Source organism: Neovison vison, chromosome 1 (assembly GCF_020171115.1).
Source record: "Neovison vison isolate M4711 chromosome 1, ASM_NN_V1, whole genome shotgun sequence".
Taxonomy (NCBI): Eukaryota; Metazoa; Chordata; class Mammalia; order Carnivora; family Mustelidae; genus Neogale; species Neogale vison.
Genome location: NC_058091.1, coordinates 40754577 through 40766834, shown reverse-complemented (window position 1 = coordinate 40766834; position 12258 = coordinate 40754577). Strand labels below are relative to the sequence as shown.

Here is a 12258-nt window from a genome sequence, read left to right as displayed (position 1 = left end):
AAAAAAAAAAAAAAGTAACCAAATGTGTGTCACAGATGAAATCCAAGTTCTTGCCCAAATAATAAGATTTGACTTGCCTCTTTGCAATCCTGCTACACGTTCTTTCCTTTTTTTTTTTTTTTTAAGGATTTTATTTATTTATTTGAGAGAGAGATACAGAGAGCAAGCATGAGAGGGGAGAAGGTCAGAGGGAGAAGCAGACTCCCCGTGGAGCTGGAGCCTGATGTGGCACTCGATCCCGGGACTCCAGGATCATCACCTGAGCCGAAGGCAGTGGCTTAACCAACTGAGCCACCCAAGTGCCCCCATGTTCTTTCTTTTGTAGAAAGAATCTACATTCTAGGAATGGGTTATTACAAATGAACACTTAGTACTTATACTATGGCATTTTTTAAGAATCTCTGCTTTATCTAGTCTGTTTTAAATTCTGCTTTTAAATTTTAACCACACATATTTATACTTCTGTCCAAACATTCTTGGTTAACAAAAGTGTTCTAATTTTAGGATCTGGTATTGGTAAACCATTCCAAAGCATTTTTACAAATGCCTCCTTAACTATTCTATTTAAAATAGGGCTCCAACTGCGGCTCCTGAGTGGCTCAGTTAAGTGCCTGACTTCAGCTCGTGATCCCAGGGTCCTGGGATCAAGTCCTGCATCAGGCTCCCTGATCAGTGGGGAGTCTGCTTCTCCCCCTTCCTCTCCCCCTGCCTGTGCTCTCTCCCTCGTTCCCTCTCTCAAATAAATAAAATCTTTTTTTAAAAAAAAGGCTTCGGGGCGCCTGGGTGGCTCAGTGGGTTAAAGCCTCTGCCTTAAGCTCAGGTCATGATCCCAGAGTCCTGGGATCGAGCCCCGCATCAGGCTCTCCACTCCTCGGGGAGCCTGCTTCCTCCTCTCTCTCTGCCCTCCTCTCTCTCTGCCTACTTGTGATCTCTGTCTGTCAAATAAATAAATAAAATCTTAAAAAAAAAAAAAAAAAAGGCTTCAAGCCTGTATTTTCTAATCCCCATTTTGCTTTATGTGTTATTTTCCTATGCTTACCATAACCTAAAAATATGTTTCTCCTGCTTTCTGTGCTAATAGCGCTCTTGCAAACATGGTGAACATTCCTAAAACCCACCAGAATTTTTCTAAGAAGTATGACAAGCACTAACCTCACAAAGTGACAGTGTACAAGAAAGGCAAAGATTCTCCTTATGCACAGGGAAAGCAGCATTATGAAATGAAGCAGAGTGGCTATGTGAATTTCTGAAAAAAGGCTAAAACTACAAAGAAGATTGTGCTGAGGCTTGAATGTGTTGAGCAGAACTGCAGATCTAAGAGAATGCTGGCTATTAAAGGATGTAAGAGTTTTGAACTGGGAGATAAAAAGGGAAAGGGCCAAGTGATCCAAGAGCCAAGCTTCCTTTTTTTTTTTTTTAAGTTTATTTATTTATTTATTTGTCAGAGAGAGAGAGAGCGCACAGGCAGACAGAGTTGTAGGCAGAGGCAGAGGGCTGAGCAAGGAGCCAGATGTGGGACTTGATCCCAGGATGCTGGGATCATGACCTGAGCCAAAGGCAGCCGCCCAAGCAACTGAGCCACCCTGGCATCCCCATATTTTGTTGTTTTATGAAGACAATAAAATCTTGAGGTTATAGTCACTTCAAAAAAATTATAGTGTGTATCTCCTTATTTATTGGTTATCTTCACCTCTTGAATTTTTAAAAGCTCCATGAGGAGATTATTTATATTTATCTTATTTATAGCTGTATCCTTAGCACCTCGGCAACTTAATAATTATTTGAACAAAAAAAGGGTAACAAACCACAAAATGCAAAGTAAAAGATTAATATGATCCTATTTCAGAAGCTTGTATAGTTCTTTCTATACAACACAGACAAAACTGACTAAGTGAAGTGCCCAGAATGACAGAATTTGTTTTTGACAGAGCTCATGCTAGAATTCAGGTTGTCTGATATAAGACTGTACCCTTTCCACATGGCATAAGAAACAAAAACAGAAACGGAAACAGAGGCTCAAGAAGGATGCCTGGCAGAGGACATGAACAGACATTTCTGCAAAGAAGACATCCAGATGACCAACAAACACATGAAAAAGTGTTCCACATCACCAGGCCTCAGGAAACTACAAATCAAAACCACAATGAGACACCACCTCACACCAGTCGGAATGGCTAAAATCAACAAGTCAGGAAATGACAGACATTGGCAAGGATGCGGAGAAAGGGGAAGCCTCCTACACTATTGGTGGGAATGCAAGCTGGTGCAGCCACTCTGGAAAACAGCATGGAGGTTCCTCAAAAAGCTGAAAATAGAGCTACTATGACCCAGCAATTGCACTGCTGGGTATTTACCCTAAAGATACAAATGTAGTGATCCAAAGGGGCACATGCACCCGAATGTTTATAGCAGTAATGTACAAAACAGCCAAACTATGGAAAGAACCTAAATGTCCATCAACAGATGAATGGATAAAGAAGTAATATATATCTACAATGGAATACTATGCAGCCATTAAAAGAAATAAAATCTTGCCATTCATAATAATGTGGATGGAACTAGAGGGTATTATGCTGAGTGAAATAAGTCAATCAGAGAAAGACAATTATCATATGATCTCCCTGATATGAGGAATTTGAAAGGCAACATTGGAGGTTTGGTGGGTAGGAAAGGAAAAAATGAAACAAGATGGTATCGGGAGGGAGACAAACCATAGGAGACTCTTAATCTCACAAAACAAACTGAGGGTTGCTGCAGTGGGGGGAGAGGGGGAGAGGGTGGTTGCATTATGGACATTGGGGAGGGTATGTGCTATGGTGAGTGCTGTAAAGTGTGTAAGCTTGACGATTCACAGACCTGTACCCCTGGGGTTAATAATACATTATATGTTAATAAAAAAAATTAAACTAGATAAATAAATAAAAGGTAGATATTCATAACAAAAAAAAAAAAAAGAAGAAGAAGAAGAAGAAGGATGCCTGGGTGGCTCAGTCAGTTAAGCATCTGCCTTTCGCTCAGGTCATGATCCTAGGGTCCTGGGATCAAGTCCTGCATCAGGCTCCTTGCTCAAAGGGAGCCTGCCTCTCCCCTGCTTGTGGGGGCACACTCAAATAAATAAAATAAATAAAATCTTTTTTAAAAAAAATAATAAAATGCTTTGCAGTTTAGAAAATGCATTCTTATAAGGAAGGAAGGAAGGTTGGAAGGGAGGAAGGGAGGGAGGAAGGAAAAAAAAAAGAAAGAAAAGGCAAGGCTCAAGAAAGCAGCAAGCCACATGGCCAATTTGTACTTTATTCAGCTAAGCCTCAATTAATTCTAAACCCCAGTCACTCACTGTATCAACCTCTTCCTCCCTGCATCCCATATAACCAACATGCAAATTGCAAAAAGTAAGATTTCGGGGCGCCTGGGTGGCTCAGTGTGTTAAGCCGCTGCCTTCGGCTCAGGTCATGATCTCAGGGTCCTGGGACCGAGTCCCGCATCGGGCTCTCTGCTCAGCAGGGAGCCTGCTTCCCTTCCTCTCTCTCTGCCTGCCTCTCTGCCTACTTGTGATCTCTCTCTGTCAAATAAATAAATAATATCTTTAAAAAAAAAAAAAAAGTAAGATTTCATCAAGACAGAGCAAAATAGAGTGAGTCTGGTGGTGGGTATTAAGGAGAACATTTATTGCATGGAGCACTGGGTGAGGCGTATAAACAATGAAGCTTGGCACACTAAAAAAATAAAATGAAATTGAAAAAATAAAAAATGAAAATACAAATCATTTACATTGTGGGGATGTAAACTCCTAGCTATGAATACAGAAGTAATTAGGAGAGCATTATCTAATTGTTTACATATTCTCATCGGAGATAATTCTTAAGCTTTCAATGTAGCTTCATTAGGAAAATCCATGGGAGTTCATACTTTAAAATAGAAACCTTAATGATAATCCTTCTCCAGCCAGAAGCAAAAAGGAATAATACATGGCATTAGGCACACATGTTCAGGTGAAAAGTTTATGAAGAGAAACCAAAGAGAACCTACTTGATGATTCCTTGCACTGTGGTCTTATTCACACTCAGTCCTTTCAGATAATCCAAAATAAGAATTTGTAGATCTTCTTTACTTTCCAATTCTTCTACATAAAGTTCTGTGAACCTGTAAGACAATGATTATTAAATAATAACTTTTTAGAAAGTTAATATAGCTATTCTGACAATTAAAAAATACAAAACACAGGGGTGCCTGGGTGGCTCAGTGGGTTGAGTCTCTGCCTTCGGTTCAGGTCATGATCTTGGGGTCCTGGGATAGAGCCCTGCATTCATTGGGCTCTCTGCTAGGTGGGGAGCCTGCTTCGCCCCCCTCCTCTGCCTGCCTCTCTGCCTGCTTGTGACCTCTGTCTGTCAAATAAATAAATAAAATCTTTTAAAAGAACCCCCCCACACACACACAAGGTGCGTCTGGGTGGCTCAGCCAGTTAAACATCTGCCTTTGGCTCAGGTCATGATCCCAGGGTCTTGAGATCAAACCCCTCATCCCCTCACCAAGTTCTCTGCTCAGTGGGGAGCCGGCTTTTCCCCTCTCCCTCTGCCTCTCTGCCCTGGCTTGTTTTCTCTTTCTCTCTTTTCCTCTCCCTCTCTCTCACAAGTGTGTGCGCAAATAAAATCTTTAAAAAAAATACAAAACACAAGAAATTATATAAACTCATTTTAATTGCTTATAAAATATGAAAGCCTTTCATCTAGATAAAAACTGACCATAATGAAATAAAAGAAGACATTTATCCTTACTTTCAGAGGTGTTATTATAACAGCATGTGACAAAAAAAAATACGCAACAAAAAGCATCCTCATCATCAAAAACAAAATCACTGGAGCAAAGAAAATACAATGCCTCTAATTTATAAAATTTTCCTAAAAAGGTTTTATTACTCTTGTAATGCGGGGATAGGAATCTTAAAATATTTTAGCACTATTTTAAAACTCAACATTCAACAAAAGGTCACTAACAAAAATAAGATCATTATCTTTTTCCAAATGCTACAAACATAAAATACCAACAAAATACCTTGTTGGTGTCAGTCAGTGTTTAATGAACACTGAAAATTAAAGGGCCTTTTATAAACCACTGGCCTCATCCAAGAGGATTCAGTTCCGAAAATGCACTTATACTGTTAAATGTTATACTGTTTTATCAGTATGTGAAAGTTTTTCTGGTAGCTATAAGGTTACTCGAAGGAGGAAAAAAAATAATTTTCTATAATATCTGTGAGCCATTAAGTGTCATACAACCCAAAGGAAGAAACTCTCCCGTTCTGGAGTCCCCTTGTAGTCCTATCACCTAGAAAAAGTAGAGGAATATGACAAATAAGGAAGGATCCCTCTTACCAGAGATCAAGAAATTTCAAGCATTGTTATGAGGTTTGATTATGTTAATATTACCAATCAATCAATAAAGAGAACTTTAAAGAAAGAAAGAAATCCCCAGGAATCAGGCCATGTCCCCTCACCTGTTTCTTATTCCTGGTGGGAGATTTCTTTTGCCCACATCTGTTGCTGGGTTCATGCACGCAAATAAACGGAAATCAGGATGCCGAACCAGTGGTTCTGTTAGGAGAAAATTATAAATTCTCAACTGGTAATAGCAAGTGATCAGCCACAGGTGCCCAGGGAAGACTATCTAACGCCACAGAACCTCAGGCCAGGAAACCCTGCCTCAGATTCAGCAGTGCTGGTGCTGGCTGCTCAAACCATCTTTACTTTTCCTGAAACCCCACTGAAACCAATTTCCAGACCTATGTACCAACTTAATCTTACACTCCCCTTCCACTATCTTTGAAGGTATGGTTGTTCATTATTATTTATGTTTTATTATCTATTCACCAGCATATATTTTGTCACTCAGTGTGCATGTCTATTACTTACTACCCAAATAATTTAAATTCTTATTCTTTGCATTCCCCATGCCACCTAACTTAGCAGAAAATTAGTACTATGGAATGAACACTAGGAGGACTACATAATCTCCTAACCAAAAGAATCTTACTCTAAAAAGGCCAAAAGGCCTGGGACCAAGTCATCCTTAATGAGATCAAGTGGTACCTGTGTCTCCTCGATCCAGCAATACCAGGGAGCCATAGGAACCTTCAAGTAAACCACTGAGACATTCTAATGTTTCTGGAGCAGCCAGATTAATCTCATCTAACAAGATCCACTCTCCTTTCTTTATGGCTTGAGCTAACGTACCCTAAAATAAGAGAAAGTAAACTGTTAAAAATCCATTGCAAATAAGGATACACTCAACAAGAGCAGTTACTCACCCTAAATGCAAGTGGCCACCAGCTTGTTGTAAGAGCTAAGGCCAAGTCAACCATTTTTAAACATCCAAAGGGGCAAGGAAGTATCTTTGAGCCTAACAGAAGGGTGCAACAAACTAAAATCATCTCAGTAGCTAGACGGTCAGGTAACTAACAACTTACAGTGTGGTCCGACGTTTATCAGTACCCCATTGGTTATTAAAAGCACCCAAAATAAATACAGGGTCAGGTGAGGAGGATACAAAGGGGAGATAAAAGACTAAATCAGGAGACCGCAGTTGTTGTAATACATGGTCTTTCACATTTGCTGGAGAATATCAAAATAAATCTTTCCTCCTCTTCACTGATTTAGCTCTTCAAATTCTATTTCCGAGAGCACTGAAAAATAAATCTTATAATCCACTCACTGACATATAAAAACCTAAACTGTTTTATTATTAAGTGGCTTTATACTTATGCTTTCGTGATGATCCTACCAGAAGCTTCTAAAAATTTAATTGAAAACAATAAAACAGAACAAATGTATTGAACTCCAGTGTAATGCCAACTCATGAAATAGGTATAAACCCTATTTTGAGAGCACTTGACATCCTAATTGGTTATTTTAAAAATAATCCTATTAACATTAAACACTGATAACCAATTTCCCACGATGTACACAATCAAAACAAGATCAAACAAGAGTCCTACCTCCTTCTATGGTGTAAAGTATGCCACAGAAACAAGGTTTTTAAAATAAGAATTAAAAAGCTTAAGTCATGAAAATTTAATTGAGCCCGTTCTTCCCAGACCTCAAGTGAATAGATCCAAATCTATACCCCGCCCTCAAAACCCTCGTCATGCAACAGAGTTCACTAGTTGTCCTCACCTGCCACTTTAAAAATAATGGTGCTCATCAAGGCCTTATAATTTCTGTAAAGGACATTTTTCAGAAATCGTTCCCCTGAAGCACTATTTCATTAGTGTTTAAGTCTTAAAAACCAAGCACTAAAAATATCAACATGAAGAGAATACAAAATAGTAGCCAGCCTAAACTTGTATTTTGTATCAAATCAACATTCTCTTAACCTAAATAAATGAACTAAAATACCTCTACGAATGCAAACAATAGAGCATTTTCAGTCATTTTCATCTGTTGCTGAGCATGGTTGAGTCTAAGACCAAATGCTTCCCACTTCTCTTTTAGGAGTAACCCTAGAAAAGAATAAAGATGAGAACTTAACATACATTTTAGGTTGTAATACATAGAACTTAAACACAAACAAAAAAAAAATAACAAAACTCACTTAAAAATAAAAGATCTTAGATATAGAAAAAAATAAATCCAAGTACTTATATAATGTTATACGTCAGCCACTACAGTAATCAGTTCATCTCTGTGCATGTGTACATTAGTTAATTCTTTCACCCCTCACCACAGCCCTTTGAAGTAGGTACCCTTAGCCCCATTCCATGGGTGAGGAAGGACAGAGAAGATAACTAAGCTACCAACAGCCCTTTGGCTGTAGAATCCAGCTTTTTGGAAACAACTTATTTTCTAAGGAAATATGACTTATTGGCCAATAAGTTGTACTTGTTCATCAACATTACCAACCATGCTTCTATGGAAATCATGCCCAGAATCACAAAAGGAGCAACTCTTATGAATCGGTGGTCTTTGCCCTACATCCTAAAAAGCTCCAATGTGTAGGGCTTCATTCTTCCCCACACTCCTCTGCTAACTCTGTAAGGGAATCTGAGTTTGTCTGCCCGATGCACAGCGAAGTCAATCACGGAGACACCTAGTGTGCAGCAAGAATTTACTCAAGAAGCAGCAGAACGAGGAGACTCAGGACAAGCAAGCCTCAAATCTCTGAAAGAGAGTCAGGGATACTTACAGGCAAGTGAAAACAAGTCTGGGTAAATGCTGCATCTGCAATTTTTGTCTGTAGCTGTACCTATTACTCGTCCCCTTAGCTCCCTGGTTACCAGTTTGAATCCCCACTGTCTTTTTTTTTTTTTTTCCCCCTAAGATTTGGTTTATTTATTTATTTGAGAAAGAGCAAGAGTAAGAGAATATAAGCAGGGGGAGTAGCAAAGGGAGAAGCAGACTCCTCACTGAACAGGGAGCCCAACACGGGGTTCAATCCCAGGACCCTATCCCAGGACTGTAGGATCACGACCTGAAGCAAAGGTAGGTGCTTACCTGACTAAGCCACCCAGGAGCCTGCCCCCAACTGTCTTTTGATCATGATTCATTCTTAAAGGAACTGGGATGACAAGAGCTCTAGCTACTTCCTGCTGAAACAGGATGCAATTTGGGGGTTTGAAGAATCAAACAACTTCCTGCCTTCTTGGAAATATTCCCTTGTACTTGGCTTAACATGTGTATTCTGCTTGACCAAAATAGCAGTTTCTTCTTTGGTTGTTTTGGAGCAACACTGGAAAGCTGACATATCCCACAACTAGACAAGCTACTAGAGGTGCTGAAGTCCTTTATTTCCATGCAGCAAATAAACTTCATCGAGAAGAAGGAGCTTAGGTGCCTGGGAGCCACTGGGTGGCTCAGTGGGTTAAAGTCTCTGCCTCTGGCTCAGGTCATGATCCCAGGGCCCTGCATCCCCCCCCCCCCACCATCGCTCTCTACTCAGCAGGAAGCCTGCTTCCCCTGCCCCCTCTGCCTGCCTCTCTGCCTACTTGTGATCTCTGTCTGTCAAATAAATAAATAAATAAATCTTTAAAAAAAGAAGAAGAAGAAGGAGCTTTACAATTTGGGAAAGAGTTGTATACCTAACGCTGTTTTTCGTTAGTTTCACAAATTTTTACCTAGTTCAGTTTTATGATCTTAAAGGTATCAGAAACTGTATTTGTCAAAAGTCCTTCCCATGAACTGCCTGAAGCTGTAACATATTTGCAAGACCGCTAGAGTAAAACAACAACTATAAATGACAAAAGGCTCAAAATTGGCCATGGTTAAATACGGGATCAGAGTTCATTATAATGCAGCTGACAGGGAAATTTGGTGATTACTGGGGCACACAACATTTTATTTATTAGAATTACAAGTGATGACACTGTACCAAGACAGACTAAGAAGGTTTTTCATCATTTATTTGACAATGCTTCCCATGTAATGACATGCCAAACAAATAAGCCTAATTAGTAAAAAGGACTTCATTCAGAAGTTGAATTTTGGAAAGTTTTGTCAGAAATATCAGGAAGTTTTGAAGCATATGCCAAAATAGGATTAGAGGTCATTACAAAACTTAATTACCTAGTTAGTCAATGCAACACTAAGAGATTGTAAAGGCAAATACAGACGGTTACAAAGTTGTTAGCTTGGGACTTTTAACATTGAAAAGATTCAACTTTCTGAAGCAATAAAGGACTTAACAGAGACAAAACATAGAAATTTTGTTTTTCCAAACAGATTACATTAAAGATAAAGAAAAACCTAGACCAATAATCTAAGGAAACTGCCATTTAACATGAAAACCTAATTCCAATTTTATTCCAGTGCACTTCTGATATTAAAACTTACTCATTCCAACAAGATAAATTCTTTAAAAATTTATGAAGTCCCTTCCTTTTTCCTCCTTGTCATCTCCCATGTTAACATACACTTATCAGGACGCAGACAACCAGGGCACAGCATGGGTCTGATTTCTTGTGGTGGGTGCAGTGACGTGCTGACGAGAATCTCCATCAGAAAAGGACTCTCAGCTACAGGGGCACTGTCAACAGTCCTCAACCCTGAGACACCATCAGGGACTGCCCTGACTGAAGACAGCTGCCTTGCCAAGGGCATGCCCTCTTCCTAGGTGGTCATATCCAATGACTATTATAAAAGTCCAGCCCCAATTTTGCCCCAATTTAGGATGGTTCTGAAGGATAATCCAAATTTGGAACTCCTCAGAGAGTCAGCTAAGGCTTCTTTTGATACTGTATCACTGCTCAATTTCTGCCTAATCTTATTCTCTTACTCTCTTCTCTTTCCCAGGTGTTGATCACTCCCTAATAAACTTCCTATACTAATATCCATGATCTTAGTGCCTACCACGCACAGAGTTCCTTTCCAAAGACTCCCCTCTCATAAACTTTCTACAACTTTCCTTTTTACATTCACATTTTTGTCTTCAATTTTACCTCTTAAATAACCAGTCTCACTTTCCTTGCATAGAGCTATCTCCCTTATCATTTCCAGTAATTCTATGTATTAGAACTTTTAACTCTTAGAAACTTTACATTTCTAGTAAAAAACTAAATAGTAACTAATTATGAACTATTTGTTGTACCGGCATTCCTTAGATTGGTGAATTTATGACATTTAAGAATTTTTAGAAATATATGCCTTATCTCAGCATGGCACAAAACACGTTTACTAGCAAACCCAAATATCTTTAGTTTCTCTGTAACAGGGGGCCAAAATCAGATAAACCTATGTTTAGTAATTAATGTGTTATCTTAACTTAGAAACGATCTAGATGTTTAGTGAATTTACTTAACTCATCATTTAACTTAGAAAAACTTTAAAGTTTTAGGTTACCAAAGATCTCGAAAGCTACTGAAAAGTTTACCTGTAAACCTTTTCATCTTATTTACATCTATTTGTTCTGAACAGTTTTATTCAGATTACCCATAAAGACTTCAAAAAACAAAGTCATTTGCCCAAGCTACATTTTTAAAAAAAAAATTTATATCAACTTAAATGACTTAAATCCAGGCAGAATAAAAGTAATGCTGATAGTTCTACTGACATGTCTATTTTTATTGTACCAACAACTTTAAATCAATTTTAATACCAAATCTTTTTCAGATCATGTGAACTTGAAAAACTTGGATTAGTTTCTGAGTTTTAGAATGCCCAATTCTCATAAGCACTTGCCTTCAGGCCAACTTAAATAGTGCTCCTTTACAAACTAATTTTAGCACTACTATTCAGAAGTGGAGAAAATATTTCATATTTACAATATAGATGATCATATATACAAATACACAAATAAGATGCAAACAAAATCTTACAGAACAAATCCAATTGAAAGATGGTATTATAATTTATGGATTCATTAACTGGTCATTGTTATCCAGAGTCTAATGAATATTATGGTCAAGCAGTGTTACAAAAAAATCTTTTTTTCTCTCCTAAGTTTGTATCTAAACACTGCTGCACTCAGGAATCAAATTGTCATTTCCCATTTCCAATTAGAATGTGGCTGATTTTATCCAAAGATGTGAACAAAAACTGTAGCAGCAAACCAAATGATGCCCAGAATACTTCTGTGAGTACTGGCTGCTCCCTAAAAGTCGGGGCTTCACCAACTGAAACAAATGGCTTCTTAGTCAAGGGGACTAAGAGAGTCAAGCCAAATGGGAAAAAGAAATAAGCTCACCAAGACACATCTGCCCAGACCAAAAACTATTTCCTTGCCACAAGAGTTAAATTAAGTTCTGAGTGCTGGCAACACCCAGTCAGGGTGGGGCTCAGGAACAATTCCGAGGACAAAGAGCCTAAGTAACTGCTTAAACTCGTCACCAAATTCTCGTCAGCTGGCAGCTCATGAACCACTTGCAAAAAGCTCCTGGCTGGCTCACCAATTTCATAACTAAACCCAAGTTCATGTGCCTGACACAGAGCAAAGCCAACTGACTATGTAGCAAGGAAATGTGTTTACTCAAGAGGCAGCCAAGGGGCACCTGGCTGGCTACCCATAGAGCATGCAACTCGTGATCTCGGGCTTACAGGTCCAAGCCCCACTTTGGGTGGAAATTACTTAAAAATGAAATCTAACAAAAACAAAATAAAACAAAAAGGCACCCAAACAAAAACAAGAAGATGGGACAAGCCTCAAACCTGCCTTACAGGGGAGCAGAGTCAGAGATGTTTAAAGGAAAACACTGCAGACTTGTTTATTAGTCTACAAGTGTGCTTATTAATCCTACTAACCCTTTGGTCACTGGTTTCAATTCTGATAATTAAGCCC

The 12258-nt window shown here is 38.8% G+C and overlaps 1 protein-coding gene and 1 pseudogene across 2 annotated transcripts in view; one reads left to right on the top strand and one right to left on the bottom strand.

Moving 5' to 3' along the window:
* Positions 1-12258, bottom strand: part of MDN1 (midasin AAA ATPase 1) — a 167289-nt gene that overhangs the window by 102968 nt on the left and 52063 nt on the right. For both annotated transcript variants that reach the window (XM_044245581.1, XM_044245572.1), the window contains exons 17-20: positions 7389-7492; positions 6084-6228; positions 5492-5588; positions 4027-4140 (exon numbers count right to left, since the gene is read on the bottom strand). In XM_044245581.1, coding sequence (XP_044101516.1) covers positions 4027-4140; positions 5492-5588; positions 6084-6228; positions 7389-7492 — 460 coding nt within the window. The remainder of the gene's footprint in view (positions 1-4026; positions 4141-5491; positions 5589-6083; positions 6229-7388; positions 7493-12258) is intronic.
* On the top strand, positions 1095-3813 carry LOC122913109 (annotated as a pseudogene).